Source organism: Caloenas nicobarica, chromosome 2 (assembly GCF_036013445.1).
Source record: "Caloenas nicobarica isolate bCalNic1 chromosome 2, bCalNic1.hap1, whole genome shotgun sequence".
NCBI lineage: Eukaryota > Metazoa > Chordata > Aves > Columbiformes > Columbidae > Caloenas > Caloenas nicobarica.
This window is the reverse complement of record NC_088246.1, coordinates 158073212-158092747: the sequence shown is the minus strand read 5'-3', so window position 1 is coordinate 158092747 and position 19536 is coordinate 158073212. Positions and strand designations below refer to the sequence as shown.

Genomic DNA, 19536 nt, shown 5'->3' with positions numbered 1-19536 from the left:
TTTACAATAGCTGTATCTTAAAATTATGAACATAACACTAAATCACCAGAAAGAACAGGGAATGAGGAAAGGCATTTTTCATTAAATTCTTACAGCTTTTATTTTACCCTTGCATAGCAACTATCTATTGGCAGTACCTCTCAACAAGAAGCAAGGGATTAACTACATAGCTGTCCAGGAGCATCTATTCTCTTTAATCTATTTTTCTGAAGGGGCCATCTGCTCTTATTTCTTCATTTTGTGGCATAGCTTGAAATTGCATTTACTATTCTATTAGTATTTCAATTAGTTACATGTAAAATTTTCTCCCATGTCAGGACAGCTGTCTTGAGGATGTAGTACCGTAAGGTGAAGAGGGAAAAGGGGTTATTACCAAAAGCTGATTGACTATAATTGATACAGCTCAAATAGCTAAGTAGTCATCAAAAAAATGAAGAGAAAAATAATGTTCTAATGTTTGTTTCATTACAACACAGCTTGAAATCCATTACTGACAAGTATGCACAGCCATGTTTTAAAGGTGCCAAACCTGAATAAAGGGATCCTGCTTGCTTTCTGAATTCTCTGTACCAGCTCTTTCCAGATGACTCTGCAGAAAAGCTTCAAACCTCTGCTTTGGTAACAGCACAAAAACCTTCCAAATGAGGTGCCCCAAAATACCTCATACCAATGCTGACAAGACATACCTACACCATTAGCACTGTCTGCAGTTTTACAAATAATGAACAGTTACCCTGAAAAATTTACTCACTACAAACTACAGGTTGGAACTTTAGCCAGGTATTACTCCAATACAATAATATCAAGTTAAACAAAGGATCTTGAAAGGACTGTACAGAATGTAACCTATAGTTTTACATCCCACTTCATCCAAGTGGGAAAAAAACCTACTTCTGATTCTTTTTTTTTTCCTATCCATTTTACTGTTTTCCCCAGAACACAAAAACACACAAGCAGAAGGTTGCCCAGCAAGCCGAGTACTTTGGTTAGTGCCTAGAGCACCTCACCTCTCAGCATCACCTTCATGCAAACCATGATAACACATAGCCTTCTAGCCCTGACAACCAGGCACTGAAGGCTCTGGTCATTGCTTTGACCACCTTGACAAAAGAGATCAGTGCTCCAAGCCCTACAAGCTACTCTGAAGCAGAAAATACATTATGTTAGCATAATGCACAGCATACCACTGAAGTCTAAAGAAATTAAGATCTACTGGTTAAGAAAGCAAATCACATCAATTTTCTTCTATCAAGGGCATTAATTTGGAAAGGATATTTTGTCTAGAGTTCTTAATAGACCTCATTTCGCAGCTAGCTACTTGCCACTTACGTGATAATAAAACATACATCAGCATTTTTAATTAACCTTAGATTGAACTATGTGAGCTATTACTTAAAAGAACTTACAAATAACCTGAAATAGTAGTCCTTGTTTGGAACACTAAGTGCATCTATGAACAAACAACTTTAAATATTATGGCAGTTTCCCTGCACTCTCCATTTAATCAGCTGATAATAACATGATATTCTAAGAACTTTAAAAGTCTGACAAAGTGTTTCTTTTAAAACCACATTCAACACTTATCAAATTGAACTGATGGACAGCAGTGTTACTAGTTAAAGCACACATCAAGAGAACAGCACAGGCCAAAGCTATTTCAGCTCCCATCCACATCTCCATTGTATTTGGAAACCCTGTGTCCAAAGATAAGGCAGTTCTATCACAGCCACTGCGTTCAGCCTGTATTTGAGCCCAAGCTTGTGACCAAGGTCTGAGCAGTAAAAACAAATACCTATGAGATGGCCGAGCAGAAAAAAACCAACTAGCACTGATTTCAAACAGGCCAGTTACCAATTAAAGCCTTTACACCTTGAGCATCAGCTTTTTATATTCATATAGTGAGGCTGCATGAAAAGTGACACTGATAAAGTGATTCTCTAAGCGCTGAGGTCTCGGTCAGCAGAATATTGGCTCTCAGGAAGCACCTGAGTTTTAAGCAGCAGACAGAACACATCTGGCTGCAAGACCTGTTGTGACAAGCCAACAGCGATGGCACGCAGCATTCGAGTATGGCTCCCAACTTTCCTTTTTGGGGTGATCCCCCGCTTCCAGCAGCCCCAGTACGGCCAGAAGGACGGAGCGCCAGCTCTCCCTGGGACACCACGGCAGCCCTGCAGCTACGGGACTCTGCGCTCCTGCTGAAAACGCAGCCTGTACTTTAAATAACTCCAAAAATTGTCTACCAAGCCCTTCAGCAAAAGCTCCACGCAAAATTAAAAACTTGATGATGATTTCTCTAGCACAATGGAGTTTCCTGACAGCGCGGTAGGATCCAAAAACCTTCCTGGGTAAGTTATATCTTCAAAATTCCAGCATCGCTAGATTTAAGACACTCTATGGGTATCCGATAGGAAAACTCATTCTGTTCTTTCCTAAGTGTGCTCATAATATTACTTCATAATTGCCCAGGATCCTAAAAATCCACAGAAAAAAAGGCTGGAAGAAATCTTAAAAGGTCATTAATTCCCTCACAAGCATTTTATATGACTACGCTTATGTCATGTCAAACACTTGTTTCACATGGTATTAAGAGGCTTCTGTGAAGACTTCAAATGTCTGCAGAAAGAAATGTCTGAAGAACAGATACAGTAAGCTTTAAAAACCATGATAAATCTTCTGTTGTATGCTTTTATACAGTAGGCCAATAAAAGCCTAATCATTTTTCCAGACCATGGATGCATGGTGTAATGAAAAGGTCAAGGGTACGTAAGTGAAAAGAATCTTTAAGACCAATTTGTGTTACGCAAGACAAATCGGACCACAGTGGTTCTCTCCAGTCTTAAGATCTAGTACCAAGGTGCCACTTTTCACCTTATAGGCTCAGTCTAGGACATCATCAGGATCTCTAGAAAAGCACCAAGTGTCAACTGGAGCTAAAGGTGTCACTGCGATCTGCTGTGGAGCACCAAGTGAAGCAGATCAGCTTCTCCACACACATGAGGACTTAAATGGAGAAACTGAGTAAAATCACTAGTAAGAAACTGTTCCGCTTTGAGAAGCTACTCCACACGCAAAAGTTCTGGGGAACCCCTGTAAGTGAAACAGAAAACTCAGCTGTGACCTAGTCCTCCTCCTTGAATTTAGGACTTCTTGATCCTAAAAAAACAAAAGAAAAAGCAAGCTGGAAGTGCTCACGAAACAGATAATCAGTAAAGTGGAAAACCATTCCAGGTTTCTGAACCTCCATGGACTGAGAACACTCAAAGTGTGTGACGGCAAGTCTAGAAGAGAAAAATCTGTTTCCTTCAAACTCGGGAAGAGGTACAGGGTGTCTTCAAGCACAACAAAAAGCCATGAAAGAACCAAGCACATGATGGACCTTCGCGTTTACACTTTTGCAGAAGTGAAATCTATCATTTAATATGCCTTCAAAGGTAGGCAGAAGAGAAAAGGGTGATTTTTTTTACTTTACTGGTTTACCCCATAGTGTTTTATCACTCAAATCTGCATAGAAGGGAGCACACCATTTCTGCTTGGCAGGAGGATAAAGACAACGTGAAAAAAAATACAGATCCTCAGTATCTGTCTGAAGGTTAAAGAGCTTGGGGAGCAGAAACTGGGCTGCTGAGCAGAGAGACATCAGGATTGGGGCTTCACCATCACCCGAGTTAATTAGGACACAGATCAAAAGCAACCAGTAACAAAACTTCTGCCCATTATCAGTTAACAGAAAGGAGACACATGAAAGGAAGAACGACTGCATTAAAAGCAGTCCTTCTAATTCCAAATCTTTTAAAAACATTATCCCCAAAGCAGCAAGAAAAACTGACTAAAAAATACCTAAAACGTCTTGCTTTCAAGCACACCTGCTTACCAGAATACTGTCATTGGATGAGAGGCAGTAAAACTACAGATACATTTACCCTCCAAGCATTCAGTAAATGCAGCAGCATTCCATATCAGAGCAACTGCAGCAATTCTGACTTTGTCCTGGATTTTGTCTACAAAAAGGCATCTTCCCCTACTGATTATGCCTTTTGTAAAACCCAAACGGATTAATAAAGTCGAAGAAAAAACAGCAAATCCTCACCAGATTTGCAACTTCAGATTTTCACTGTCACTACATTATACCAAGTTCAGCACAGCAGCGGAAAACAAATTTTATTTTGGATTAAGTGCAAGAACAATAGGTTTACTGAAATGATTTCTAATCTTTTAGGTTTCCTATTATTTTGCCAAGAAATTATTCTGAGAAAATAAAGGCCTATTAAAAAACACCTATATCGGCCAAAAAAGTGAAAGATTTACCAACTGCAAGCATTAAACTGACATTTGTTTGCTGCCTTGCAACTTTGTCCCTGTTGAGCTGCTAGCTGAAGCCAAAAGCCTGATAAACACATCAAAATAAGAAATGGAAGGCAGCCAGCAAAACAGAAACTGGAAATGGAGAATAGGACTGAAATCCATTTAACTTTCCAGTTTCTTACTCATTTTACCTTGGCAATACGGTGAATGGATGAAAAATGACAACACAAAACAAAAGAACAATAAGTGATAAATATGACAAAGCTGAATGCAAAGGAATATTTTAAGACAGGATAAATGCACAAAGAATAATACACACACTGCTCAGCTGTTGAGACACTCAAAAATACAGCTCAAAACGTTTCTTCATCCCACCTCTCCAGTTGCTACTCTTTAATTTGCCCCTTGCCACAAATAGTATATAGAGTTGAGGTTAGCTGCCTAAGTTACTGACAGTTCAGTAAAAAGCCTAAGAACTTAGTCAAGATTATATCCAGAAATGTATCCCAAATTGAATCAAAGATATCAAGAGATCCAAAAATCTACCAGTTCTTAAATATAAGAGCTAACCATCCATCGCTAAAGCGCTGTGCTTCATTTTTCCACTTGCACTTTTTTCGGCCGGACACTTGATCACTTGTTTAAAGCATTTCTTAGCACCTTTATTTACGTCTATGAAAGTAGCAGCACACTCAAACCACAGGTCAATCACTTTTACAAACCAATCAGACCAGCAAAAGGCCTGCAGACCTTCTCAAGCTTGCAAAGCCCTGTCGTTTTTTTTTTTTCCATGATCTTCTCAAATATTAAGACACATGGACATCTTTACCTAGAATGTCACAAGAAAATGAAATTCTCTAGCCCGTATGTCCTTATGGCTTTAGCTTAAGGTTATAAAGATATTAATTTTCTAGCTAGTGTTGTACTTGGAAGTCACACTCAGCTAGCAATATTTGGCTTTAAAGTAATTCCCAGCATTGCTGTCACCCCTACCACGCAGCTCCCATTGCACAGGTGAGATTTTCCTTCCCCAGGTCAGATAACCCCACTTCATCAAGACACTTGCCCAGTATAAACGTCCCATCCTTTCTAATTTTCTATTTGAAAAAACAGTATTAATAATGTAAACATCAAGCTTGCAAGACTCCTGTAGAGCTCAGCTAAGAACAGGCAGTTAATTCACCATAAAATATTAGGTGTGTCAGTTACCAGCTAATCCACTTAAACACGCTTTTTACTGAAACTGCTAAATACTAATTAAAAAGTCATGCAGTACCACACCGAATACTTTACATAGGCTACTGAATTCTGAACTTTGATACCCGTTACTTTCAAATCAAAGCACATACTAAACTCTTTTGTTTCTTAATTGTACTTGAAGTTGGGCTGGGGAGGGAAACTCAGAGGGCAGAAAGTTCACGTAACTTGCATATATTTAAAATCTGCAAGTCAAACAAGCCACAGGCCAGAAGAGCAACTATTCAGCATTGTGACCTTCTTTCTGATTTCTGCAATAAATAAGCGCTCAGAAGGTTACAGTTTTAATTTGCGTGGCTGGTGTCGAAAAGGATTGGAAGTGACAAACCATGTCAGTTTAAATTTGAAACCTTTAAATTCGATCTCTCATTGACTGCCAAAGTAAGTGTGCAAGTGAATTAGAAGTCAGGTTCAGACTAACCGCGATCACCCAGGGCTGGAGTCACGGTCCAGGGCCGACGCGCCCAGGGTGAAGTGTGTGCGATTATCTGCAGCCGCATTTCACAGCAGCCCTCTTAACATGACTGGAATACCTGATAAATCATTTCCCCAGCCTTCTCAGAGACCAAGACTGGAATCTAATTGTGAATAAGTCCTGTGATTTTCCCCATACAGTTTCACTGCAGTAAAAAGCAAAGAGGCAACCATTACAAAAATGTGAAATTCTGAAGTGTTACTGAACAAGGAAGGCTGAGACAGGAGGGACAATCTCCAAAATATCCCTTCTCCACTCCAGATCTTATTACTTTTCCTGCTGCTTTCATAGAAATAAAACCAAAGCCAGCCTTCTTCCCTGGTTTTATGGTGCTACCATCACACCATATCCATTCCTATTACTGTCACTTGAATTTCTCATCGCACTGAGCCTGTCAAATAACCAATTCCACCTGCACATTTTCACAGACTGCTGAAGTCTGATTACTAGAAGAGTCCCTTCTTTCTAGTTAGCCTTCAGCAAGGTTATCAAACCTTAAAGCAAGGTTATCAAACTCATTTTCACCGGGGGCCACATCAGCCTCGCGGTTGCCTTCAAAGGGCCAAATGTAATTTTAGGACTGTACAAATGAAACTAATCCTACATTTATACAGTCCTAAAATTACATTCGGACCTTTGAAGGCAACCACAATGCTGATGTGGCTCCCGGTGAATATGAGTTTGGCAACCCTGACTTAAAGTGTCCTGCAGTCTGAAAAAAAAAAAACCACACACCACCTTTGTCTCCAAGGCATATTACAAAACATACTATTTTATTCAAATTATTAGGATGCCCCAAGTAATCTTAAAACCCCACCAGCTTTCTTCAGCTCTGTTTGCTTTACGAAACACCTATGAACTTTATAAAGTGTTTTTGCCAGCCTCCAAGAACAAGACAGTTGAAACAAGGGTTGCTCATAGGGTTGAGACTACAATGAGAAATGAAGGAGAGTTTGAGGTTACACAGCAATGAAGTACGTGTAACATCATTATGGGCTGGGAACGAGCAGCACCACACATGTCTGTTCCATGCCATGAAACATCTGTTCTCAGAGGAAAGTGGATGATTCAGTAGCAAACCAATTTAGATTACAAGATACGCCACTTCACTACATACTTCACTAAAAGTACACCTTTCAGAATTGTGAAATATACTTCCATTTGTGAAAATTAAAGAAAATCTTTGCTAGGCAGCCCAGATGCCCTTGCATACCAAGACAGATTTATTCAAAATCAGAGACATCTATGGAATCTTAATTGACAAGTTCCTACTTCAAACGTTTTTACAAATCTATCATTTACCTGCTAAAGAAATCAGTTAATACCCTCCCCAATGCAGAATGTCAGTGCATTTTTCCTCATGGTCCATTCTCCCTGATATTTAGGGACATACTGATCTGTTTGATTACTGAACTCCCACTCACAAAATCTCACACAAGAAGCTGCCTCTCCTGATCACTACCAGTCACGTGGCTCAGTAATTCCATATACAGCTGGTACATACAGCCATCTACTGATAGGAAGGGTTGTTATTCCTCTACATCCTCTTGCTGACAATTTAAAGCAAGCCTCACCAATTTAAGATATTAACTCAAAGTCACTCAAACGAGCCGGCCAGGAAGAATTCCACAGGTACAGCCCACAGAGAAGTACAAGCTCCCTCCAGCAATGCGCCAGAATTTGTAACCATTACAGCTGCCCTAATTTTGGTTACAGGGTCCTCTCCACCTACACATTTACCATGACACAAATAAGTGCCAGGCATGCATTTTAATGTCTCCCCTGTTACAAAACATGTCTGGTATCAACATGTTTTACTTACAGTTAACTTCTTCCATCTGCAGTTTCACATACTTCACCCAACATTTCCAAAATGTGTCATAAATCAAGACTATGCAGACACGTAAAAGACAAAACTAAAATAACTCTTCTCTTACAGATCTTCCAGTTGTTTTTTCCCAGCATCACTTGTGAAGTTACAATGATCAACATTACACTTGCACATTTATCAGTATTTACATGCAACCCCAAGGGCAAAGTCAGCCTTCAAAAATAAAGCTCTCAAAGGCTGAAAAGTAAAGCTGCTCAGTTCCTTGCAACAATAAACACAAAGAACTACCCTGATTTCAGAACCACCATCACTTTCGCATAAAAAATATTTTTGGATGAAATATTTTTCTGATTTTGCATAAAGATGAGCACCTCTGAGTTGTAAATAGGAACAATACAAACAGATATGTACTCAACTCTTTCTTCATAGAAGATCTTCCCCAAAGTTCTTCAATTACAGAACTTATTACAAGATAAGAATTGGACATAGTTTTCCAATTCCCATTGTCTGGTACCAGCTGCAAATTGTTCCTCTTAGCATGGTCACCTTACTACACATACAAAATAAATCTACTTTCAATCTGTAACATGTTTAAAGTTCTACAAAAAAAAATCTCCATTTCAGGAAGGCTTAGTGCTCAAGTACACAAGTAAATCATCTTAATTAGGATATAGTCTAGTCCGCTGGAGAAGATTCCTACTGTTTGAACATTTAAGCAGCAGCTGAATGTTTCAATGACTGTTTAAAGCAAAATTTAAGCAATTAGTCTTCTGTGTCCCAAAGAGACAAGTCATCGACTACTTGAGCAGAGTTTTCAACAAGAAAAATCAGCACTTCCATGTACTATGCAGGAACAATGAAGGACAGTGATTTTGATTTCAACGCTTTCAAAAGGCTTGAAATAAGGTTTTATTAGGGCAAGAGGAGATGACAGCATCTCCTAATTCTGAAATACAGATTAATAGCACCCAGGAAAGTGTTTGGCAGCATCCTAATTCTCTCCAGATTGTTCTTTTTCAGCTGAAAGGCTACCCTGGAACCCAAAAAGCATGTCAAGCTCCACTTTTTCCCTGTATCATTTAAAATTATGTAATTTGTGTGTACCCAATTTGTAATTTGTAATTACAAGCATAATATGCAGATGTGTCCACTTCCATTTTAGAACTATAATTAACAGATTTTGAAAGTCTAGACACAAGACTTTTCCCTAGAAACCAAATTTCGACATGGTTAGATATTTGTTAGAGATTTGGCTCTTCTGTCTAAGCAGTACAGACGCTTCAATTCCTTCAGCATCTTGGAAGATTTACTAATTCAACCATATAATTCTTACAAATCAGTATTTCTGTTCAAGTAAATACAGACAGTAAATGTCACACTATTAAGACATCCAAATGCCATTACATAATTGAGCTGGTCATTTTAAGCACTTAAAACCTTCTCTAAGTTATTCTCACACGTACCTGGAAGAAGCCAAACTGAGACACATGTTTTGTGTTAAATTGAAAAGCTAAACAAACCCAGTTTAAACAATTTGGACAAATCATTTCATTTACCTGCTTACTGAACTATCACAGGAAGGACTGAGTGGATTAGACATATGAAGTACAAGCCGGAATTATTTCATATACATTTCCACTAATATTTGCCTTCATTTAACTGCACAGAATTGTTACAATTAAGAAAGAACTAGTCACTGAAAGTCAGTGTCACAACAGGATGGGTTTGTGAAAGATCCTCTTAACACTTCCCACTTGTATTATACAGTCACTTTACCTTCTCTGATTATTTGGTGACTCTACAACTGCCCAAAATATCTATTTTACAGAGATATTACACAAATTTGCATTTGAACTACTGTTAGCCAGTTGATAGTCACCCTGTTTAATGTTTTTAACCCATCTAACACGTGCAAAATCTCAGATTTAATGCAAGACTTCACTTTCAAAGTAAGTAAAAAAATTCTAGAGACATACTAGAATACTTTGGATCCACATGTGCTACACTGATTTTTTTTTTCACTAACAGTGTAATTTTTTTTTTTTGAGCTGAAAGTATGCATGCAGATACCAAGCATTACATGATACAAGCAGGCAGAAGTTAATCTGTCCTCTGGTTTCTCATTTCAATGAGAAACTCAAACTACCATAGTCCCAAAAGGTCACAATTTTGATAACAGCCATACAGTCATTTCTACCTCCATAAGCCCTGTTTGTAAAATATCAAGTCACATACTTCTGTAACTCTCTAAAATAATTTAGATTTGCAAAAAAGATTCTTCCTTCTCTGAGAGGAACTTCACTAATTTGCAGCCTTAAATTCTCAGCCATCAAGCTAAATTTTGACAAGTTTATTTACCGCAAATAATATTTATATATATTTATTAACATAATTCTCCTTTTCCTCACTATCAACAATGGTATTTTTACAAAATTACAAAAAAATGCAAAATATCAACCAAGGACATTCAGCTACAAATCACATGGCACACGCTTTCCATGGTTGACACTGTGACAGCTGCCCCTAACTCCAGAGTGTTTCAAGACAATAGTTATTTCTACTTCTGATTTAGAGGTGAGCATTTGCAGTCCATTACACATCAAAAACTACAACGAGGCATTTAAAAGAAGCCACACTGATTTAGACCTATTCCTGTAATAGGATGTACAGTACACTTGCACAGCCAAAATCATTTCAGCTGTCATTAAGTTATATTAGAAGATTAGTTGGTAACTTATTTCACTTGGCCATCCCAAGCACTGTATCAAATGTTTGTCTCTCTAGAGCTGTACTTGAAAGTCACATGCCAATTATACTGTATTCCCAAATTTCCAGTAAGTCATATTGTAAATGACACAGAATTACTTTTCTATTCAATACAGTATCATTGAAACAAAGACCCAGCACTTTTAAGCATATCTGACATGTCAGATGCAGAAGGGGTAGGAATTGCTTATCATCTAGAGTTATATAACTGCAAAAGAAGATATGCTTGTGTTTTTGAAAGATTCACCAAAATGCACTGTTGGTTCTTTAATATTTGAGTTAAAAAGCCGAAAGTCCCTAGGAAAGGACATAGGTTGTGGGCTCCTTTTCAAAAAGGCTCACACGTATATAAACAATAAGCTGTTCATTGTTCAGAAACCCATTAGCAGGATGAAACATGAAAACCTTTGGGGGATTTAACCGACTTGGAGCCCAAGCAGAGCACAGGAGACCCAAGCTGTTCCACGCAACAATTCAACTCGGAATAATTTATAACTCGGCGAGCGATCACACCTCGGATATTATAAAGAAGAAACACCTATGAAAGAGGAGAAATTGGGGCAGGCAGTGCAGCGTCTGCCGCTGTTCGGGGAGATGCTCCGCCTGCCGAGGAGCAGCCCGGGCAGCCCCGGGGCCGGCGGCGGAGCCTCCGCCGGGCAGCGGCCGCGCTGCTCCCGCTGCGCTCCGGGCGGAGCCCCCGCCTCCTGCCCCCAGCCCAGCAAGGGGAAGGAGGCGGTGAACACCACCAGCCTGCCCACAAAACAAACAAAAAAACCCACACCGAGCGGTGCAAAGCGAAGAGTAAACCCTGTCACTGAGCATCTCCCGACGGCCGGCTCGGCACCACCGCTCGTCCCCGCGGCGGGACGAGGCGGCACCGCTCCGCCCCGGCCGGGCTCACCTTGGTTGACCAGCCGCAGGGCGTGGGTGAAGGACGGGTCCAGCGAGTCCTTCTCCGCCATCAGCTCGGGCAGGTACTTCTCGTCCATGGTGACGGCCCCGAGCGGCAGCGGACACGGGGCGCCGGGTGCCCCCGCGGGGAAGGGGGAGGCGGCGGCGCGGGTCGGAGTCCCAGGCGGCGGTAAATCCTCGGAGGCAGCGCTTCCCTCTGGCCGCCTCCCGCCCGGAGCTGCGGGGACGCATCCAGAGGGAAGCGCCGCGAACGCCCGGCCGGGAGCGGGGAGGGAAGGGGAGCGAGCTCCGGGTTGGGGGGGGGGGGGACGCCCCCGCCCAGCGGACAAGGGACGCGGAGAAATCCCTCTACGGAGGCGGGAAGGGAGGGAAGGAGCCGCTGTCCCCGGCGGGACGGGCCCTCCTGACACCCGCGCGTAACCGAAACGGGACCACGCGAGTCGGCTGCCACGCACCGCGCACCCAACTCCGCGCGGTGCTTGCGCCGACTGAGGGGACGAACCCCTCCGCGCCAGGTTTAAATACCCCTGGTCAGGCCACGCCCCCTCACCGCCCAGAAGCCCCGCCCCGTGCCCACTAAGCCCCGCCCCGGGCTGTGCCCGCCTCCCCGGCTCCTCCCAATGGGTGGTGATTGTAGAGCCCCCTGCACTGTCGCCCCGCCTACTCAAGTGGCAACTCCCATTGGGTGGTTTGCCTTGTCAGTCAGGGGCGAGCCGCAGCTTCTGATTGGTGGCTGGCGTTGTCCTTTCCCCTCTCCCCGCCGCCGGGCTGGGAGGGTGGCGCTCGCGGCGGGCGCGCGCGGCGCTGTGGTAACGCTCGGGCGGGCGGGGCCGGCCTGAGGGGCTGAGAGGAGGCGGGAGCGGGTTCTCCCGTTAAAACCCACAGCGGACCGTCTCCTGTTTCTCTTCGGGAGCTCGCAGGCCCCCCGGCACGGCAGCGCCCCGTCGGCGCTGGCGGATCTGCGGGCGCTGGGCCTGCGGGAGCGCCCTGAGGGCCGAGCTGGGGCGGGAGGAGCGACCCCCGGGTGTCCCGGCTCCCGCCAGGCCCGCCCCGTCACACCTAAACGGGAGGGGGAACGGGGGCAGGCGGAATTTGCTTTTAAAGGAGGGGTATAACCGCGATTTTTTTTTTTTTCTTCAACCCTAAACAGTGGTGCTCTTTATTTATCCAGCATTCTGTGCTTCTGCCTCCGGTAATGCAAAGCCCTTCATAAATGCTAGCCAGAAAATCTTATTCCTGATGGATTACACCGATGGGCCATTGTAAGTGGGCTTGTGGTTCAGTAGCAGCATGTTTTACAAGGAATAGAAGCAAACTTTAAAAGACCTTGCTCAAGCCTGCTTCCCTGGTTTTTTTCAGTGGATACACTTGATATTTTAGATCATTGTTCACTTTGATCTTTAGCTTTGAGGCTTTACGTAGCTTCCTCAGCACACCTTAGGTGTTTCATCAATGAATCTTCGGTGACAAAAGCCCAAAGGAAGCAAGACCAACTGTTCTTTGTAACAGAGCACAAAGGCAGAACAGAGAAAAATTACAAAATCCCCAAAGCCCAAACCCTAATGCTAAAGAAACATTTTAAACCAACATTTGCTGGAAAAGCTGATAAGAAACTTTAAGTGATAAGCTACGGTTAAAAGACCACTCAAAATATTTGTGTGTCTGTGAATCAAATCACAGAATCACAGAATCACAGAATGTTAGGGATTGGAAGGGACCTCAAAAGATCATCTAGTCCAATCCCCCTGCCAGAGCAGGAAAACTTAGGTGAGGTTACAAAGGAAGGCGTCCAGGCGGGTTTTGAATGTCTCCAGAGAAGGAGAATCCACAACCCCCCTGGGCAGCCTGTTCCAGTGTTCTGTCACCCTCACTGAGAAGAAGTTTCTTCTCACATTTAAGTGGAACCTCTTGTGTTCCAGCTTGGACCCATTACCCCTTGTCTTACTGTTGGTTGTCACCGAGAAGAGCCTGGCTCCATCCTCGTGACACCCACCCTTTATATATTTATAAACATTAATGAGGTCACCCCTCAGTCTCCTCTTCTCCAAGCTAAAGAGACCCAGCTCCCTCAGCCTTTCCTCATAAGGGAGATGCTCCACTCCCTTAATCATCTTTGTGGCCCTGCGCTGGACTCTCTCCAGCAGTTCCCTGTCCTTCTTGAACTGAGGGGCCCAGAACTGGACACAATATTCCAGATGAGGTCTCACCAGGGCAGAGTAGAGGGGAAGGAGAACCTCTCTGGACCTACTAACCACCCCCCTTCTAATACACCCCAGGATGCCATTGGCCTTCTTGGCCACAAGGGCACAGTGCTGGCTCATGGTCATCCTGCTGTCCACCAGGACCCCCAGGTCTCTTTCCCCTACACTGCTCTCTAATAGGTCATTCCCCAACCTGTACTGGAACCTGGGGTTGTTCCTGCCCAGATGCAAGACTCTACATTTCCCCTTGTTATATTTCATTAAATTTTTCCCCGCCCAACTCTCTAGCCTGTCCAGGTCTCGCTGGATGGCAGCACAGCCCTCTGGCGTGTCAGCCACTCCTCCCAGCTTGGTGTCATCAGCAAACTTGCTGATAGTACACTCAATTCCCTCATCCAAGTCATTGATGAATATATTGAACAGTATTGGTCCCAGAACTGACCCTTGAGGCACTCCACTAGATACAGGCCTCCAACCAGACTCCGCCCCATTGATCACAACTCTCTGGCTTCTCTCCTTCAGCCAGTTTGCAGTCCACCTCACTACCCGATCATCCAGTCCACTCTTCCTCAGTTTTGCCGTGAGGATGCTGTGGGAGACGGTGTCAAATGCTTTGCTGAAGTCAAGGTAGACCACATCCACTGCTCTGCCATCGTCAATCCACCTTGTTACGTCTTCATAAAAGGCTATGAGGTTGGTCAAACACGACTTCCCCTTGGTGAAGCCATGTTGACTGTCCCTGATGACCCTCTTATCCTTGATATGTCTTAAGATGGCACCAAGGATAAGGTGTTCCATCACTTTCCCAGGGATGGAGGTGAGGCTGACCGGTCTATAGTTGCCCGGGTCCTCCTTCTTGCCCTTTTTGAAGACCGGAGTGATATTTGCTTTCCTCCAGTCCTCAGGCACCTCTCCCGTTTCCCAAGACTTGGCAAAGATGATGGAGAGTGGTCCAGCAATGACTTCAGCCAGCTCCCTCAGCACCCTCGGGTGCATCCCATCTGGACCCATGGATTTATGGATGTCCAGATTGCTTAATTGCTCCCTAACCCAGTCCTCATCAACTGAGGCAGACTCCTCCATTGCCCTGCCTTCCTCTGGGGCCTCAGGGGTACGGGGCTCCTCAGGACAGCCTCCGGCAGAGTAGACAGAGACAAAGAAGGCATTCAGTAATTCTGCCTTCTCTGTATCTTCTGTCACCAGGGCACCCACCCCGTTCATCAGTGGGCCTACATTGCCTCTGGTGTTAGTTTTATCTGCCATGTATTTGAAGAACCTCTTCCTGTTGTCCTTGACCCCTCTCGCCAGGTTTAACTCTAAGGAGGCCTTAGCTTTCCTAGTTGCCTCCCTACATCCTCTGACAACAGCCTTATATTCTTCCCAAGTGGCCAGCCCCTCCTTCCATGATTTGTAAACCCTCCTCTTCCACTTGAGTTTGCCCAGCAGTTCCCTGTTTAACCACGCAGGTCTCCTGGCTCCCTTCCTTGACTTCCTGCGCGTCGGGATGCACTGATCTTGAGCTTGGTAACCATACATAACCATACATTTGTATTTCATGGGGAAAAAAAAAACTTTGCAATGTATGTTAGTCATATCCTTTCAAGATGGGGAGAAAAAAGCTCTGAAAAAAAAAAAGTCTAGCATGAGAAATCACTCAAAGCTTGAAAGCAGAGGTTAAGACTCCCTTCTCAGAATTACATGTGCTCTTTCACCCGTAAAACAGGAGGATCATATATTAAGGTATCTTATTTGTTGTATTTTACAGACCAATATCTCATAAAACAATGTCTGATTTGTTACAATATGAAATATACTTGATTTACATTCTCTCTACAACCATTCCCAATAAATCTTGACCCAGGACTAACAGAAACAAATTTACAAAGTTATAATTTAAAAATTCTCCTGCGTGACATCAAGCTTGACGGATACAAATAAAACATACAAGCAGCTAGAAGAAGTTGGGTTACAATGAATGTTTTATTTCAACCTTCCATATATATCTTTTATAAAAAACAACTGAAATGCAGCCATCTGTTGTGAAACAGACAGACACGTACAACTTTGACACAACAATATGTAGGAGTGTAATCTTTCTTGAATGACCTGGAGCAAAATAATCCCTATCTTTGCCAGTAAAGCAAAAAAAGTATTTAAAGTCCTTCAACAGCGTACAGGACCTCAAACAGAAAGGTAGCTCTATTATTACATATGGTGTAAAATGCAATGCACCTTTCTTGGGAAGGGTTATATTCTCCCTGGTAAGTGATTAAATAAACATTTGGTGTTTCAGGAAACCACAGTATTTCTTCCCAAATTATACCAATTCCCTCTGGCTTACAACAGAGAAAGACTTACTGGAAGTCTGATGACCTGTTTCTCACCAGGTCTGTAATAATATAGCAATTATAAAATTATGCAAATTTCACGCTATTTTTCAAACTCAAACCTGCACAAAACAAGTGCAGTCTATTGTTTTCTCCAACAAAATTCACTAGGATGCAATAAAACAAAAAGAAGACAGAAAAGATGGGGAATTACGAGCCTCAGGCCATAGAAAGCAGCCTAGGATGGGGTTAGCTGGGAAAAGCCTGTGAGCACAGTTCTTGCTGACCAGGAAAAGCAGGAAACACCAAGTCAGAACCATAGAATAGTTTGGGTTGGAAGGGACCTTCAAAGATCATCTAGTCCAACCCCCTGCCACGAGCAGGGACATCTTCACCCAGATCAGGCTGCTCAGAGACCCGTCCAGCCTGGCCTGGGATGTCTCCAGGGATGGGGCATCCACCACCTCTCTGGGCAACCTGGGACAGGGTTTCACCACCCTCATTGTAAAAAATTTCTTCCTCATGTCTGGCCTGCTTTAGTTTAAAAGCATTACCCTTGTCCTGTTGCAACAGACCTTGCTAAAAAGCCCGTCCCCATCTTTCTTGTAGTCCCTTTTAAGTACTGAAAGGTCACAATAAGGTCTTCCTGCTCTGAAATTTATACAAGACTTAAAAGGCAGCTTGATCAAGGAATTACCCAGTCAGTATTGGCTTTAGTATTCACAAAAACTTGAAAGTCTTGAGTCCGAACTTTTAAAATTCATGGTTTAAATGTGTTTATCCCTACTCCCCAACAGTAAACTGAACAAGGTTTTTTACATGTGTCCACTCTGTTGTCTATACGCTTGGGGTAGCCTCAGGAAGTTCATTTGGTAGGTCTGCATCAGTCGGGAACCCATGTCAGACTAATGTCCGTTACCTTTCTTAAAGCAACGGTTGTCTAACCTGACAGTGTGCCTGCCAATTTGTAAACAATAATTGTAGATAACAATATTCATACATGATAGAAGCATTAGGATGTGTTGGTACCCTCGCTCTCAGGGATGAGATTCACTTTCTTACTTCTTGTACCTTTTGATGCAGCCAACGAGACGTCTGGGGACTGTGTGCGAAGAGGCTGAAACTAAGCTGCATCCTCTCGCTGGTGTGTAGGAGGTTCTGTACAACTTATCACAATTAAGGTTTCTTTGTTTCCTAGATCAACACAACAAGCAGTATTTTCACCATGAAGTTTTTGTTCCTAATATTGAAAGTACACTTAAAAATGTGTAATTTTGCCTAAATTGCTGTCCACTTTTTTTTTTTTAATATGACTAGTGTTATTCCATTTATTCAATGATCATATCAAGCTGTGACTCTCCATGGCAGATTTTACTTGGCTCTAATGTATTTCTTGCCACTGATTTACGTCTGGGTTCCTGATTTAAAGCTCAGACCACAACAGACTGTTAAAGAATCATTATTTATTTGAGACTTCAGCTCACTAGAACGCATACAGCAGAAGACCTATAGAAGCAAGTTCTATTTTGTAACATAGTTTGTCACAAATACCACATCTGGCAAATATGTCCTCGATGTGACTCGCCACAGTTCCTATTAGCATGTTGCTAAGTAGGTACTGGCTTCCTTCATATTCCGATACATCACTTGCCAATTTCTATTAGGCATGTTGAAGTTTTCACTGCACTCCTTTCTCTAGTATTCCTGTGGCCATTTCTTTTTTTTTTTTTTTTGACTTGCACATGGGTTAAACTATGAAAATATAGATAAGAGTACACTGTCATATCAAGACATCCATCATGAACCATTTTCAAAAGCTCCATATGCTTTCTTCTAAAAATTCATGGCTTTCTCTTGTACACCTTTTGCCTCATAGTTCAAAGGTTAGGCTACTTTTGTCCCTCATGAGACTTATTTCATTTTCAGCTACGTTAAGATTGTTTCTTTTAAAATACTTTTTACATTATTTTGGTATTTTATTCACTCTTCCTGTATATTTATTTCTAAGAGAAACAAGGTATGCTGGAAGAAGGTATCTTCTGTTAGGAAAAAAAAAGGCTTTCAGGCATGTAAATTCTTTGCCAGCATATTTGTAGTCACTACAGCATGCCATAGTGTCACATGCACCTGTTTATCCAAGTCTACCATTTGTTTTATACCTTTATGGTATTAAATGTCGGAAAAGGGCTGACAGGACCCTCCTGAAGTTCCATAAGGGGGAGTGGAAAGTCCTGCACCTGGGTAAGAATAACCCCAGGCAGCAGTACCTGCTGGGGCCACCCAGCTGAAAAGCAGGTTGCCAGAAAAGGCCCCGGTGGTGTTGGTGGACACCAAGTTGAGCATGGGCCAGCAACGTGCCCTGGCTGCAAAGAGGGCTGATGGTATCCTGGACCGCATTAGGAGGAGTGTTGCTTGCAGGCTGAGGGAGGCGATCCTTATCTTCTGCTTCATACTGGTGAGGACACACACAGAGAGATGTATCCAGTTCTGGGCTCCCCAGTACAAGACGGACATGGACGTATTGGATAGAGTTCAACAAAGGGCCACGGAGATGATGAAGGGTCTGGTGCATCTCCTCTATGAGGAAAGGCTGAGAAAGCTGGGACTGTTCAGCCAGGACAAAAGGCTTATTGCCTATAAATACCTGAAGGGAGGGTGCAAAGAGGCTCTTTCAGTGGTGCCCAGTGACAGGACCAGAGGCACAAACTGAAACACAGGAGGTTCCCTTTGAACATCTGGAAACACTTTTGTACTGTGAGGGTGACCAAGCACTGGCACAGTTTGCCCGGGGAGGTTGTGGAGTCTCCAGTCCCTGGAGATATTCCAAAGCCACCTGGACATGGTCCTGGGCAAACTGGCTGCAGGTGGCCCTGCTTGAGCAGGGAGGTTGGACCAGATGACCTCCAGAGGTGCCTTCCAACCTCAACCATTCTGTGTTGTACAAAAGATATGTAAATAAGATTTTTTTTAAGGGTTAAATTCTTCATTCAAGTTGTATGTTTGTGGTTTATATATTGTGTTATAGAACCAGCACTGGAAGGCCCAAAGGTTTATCAAGATTTTTGTTGTATGTGAACTGATTGTGTTTAGTTTCTACTGTCCCCATGTACCCATATCTGTGATAAATAAAATATGTGTAGTATCCACAAGTAAGGACTATTCTGATAACCAGAATTTTACATTAATGAAGGGCTGCTCTTAACTTCTCCTTATTATGTATCAGCCTACAGAGCGTTTCTCTGAATGAGCTGAGATACTAAGTAGAACAAGTAAATGACTAAATCTTTCATGTTGTGGGAAACATCATTTGTGAAATCATTCAGACTGTGATCCCAATACCATTTTCATCCTTCCCTTCCCAATTACTCTAGATTTCTGCCAGTCTTAGTCATCATCTTCATTATGTTCTTCAGCTCTTGTAAGAAGAAAATATTTTTACTTGCTTTAAGCACTAACTCTGGA

At 42.8% G+C, this 19536-nt stretch overlaps 1 protein-coding gene across 3 annotated transcripts in view; it reads right to left on the bottom strand.

Annotated features, from left to right (window-relative positions):
- KHDRBS3 (KH RNA binding domain containing, signal transduction associated 3) overlaps positions 1–12023 on the bottom strand; it is a 93353-nt gene extending 81330 nt beyond the window's left edge. For all 3 annotated transcript variants that reach the window (XR_010605790.1, XM_065628883.1, XM_065628884.1), the window contains exon 1: positions 11536–12023. Coding sequence is in view for 2 of the 3 variants with exons in the window: in XM_065628883.1 (XP_065484955.1) it covers positions 11536–11623 (88 nt within the window). In the remaining variant the exon portion in view is untranslated. The remainder of the gene's footprint in view (positions 1–11535) is intronic.
- Positions 12024–19536: the final 7513 nt, after the last annotated feature.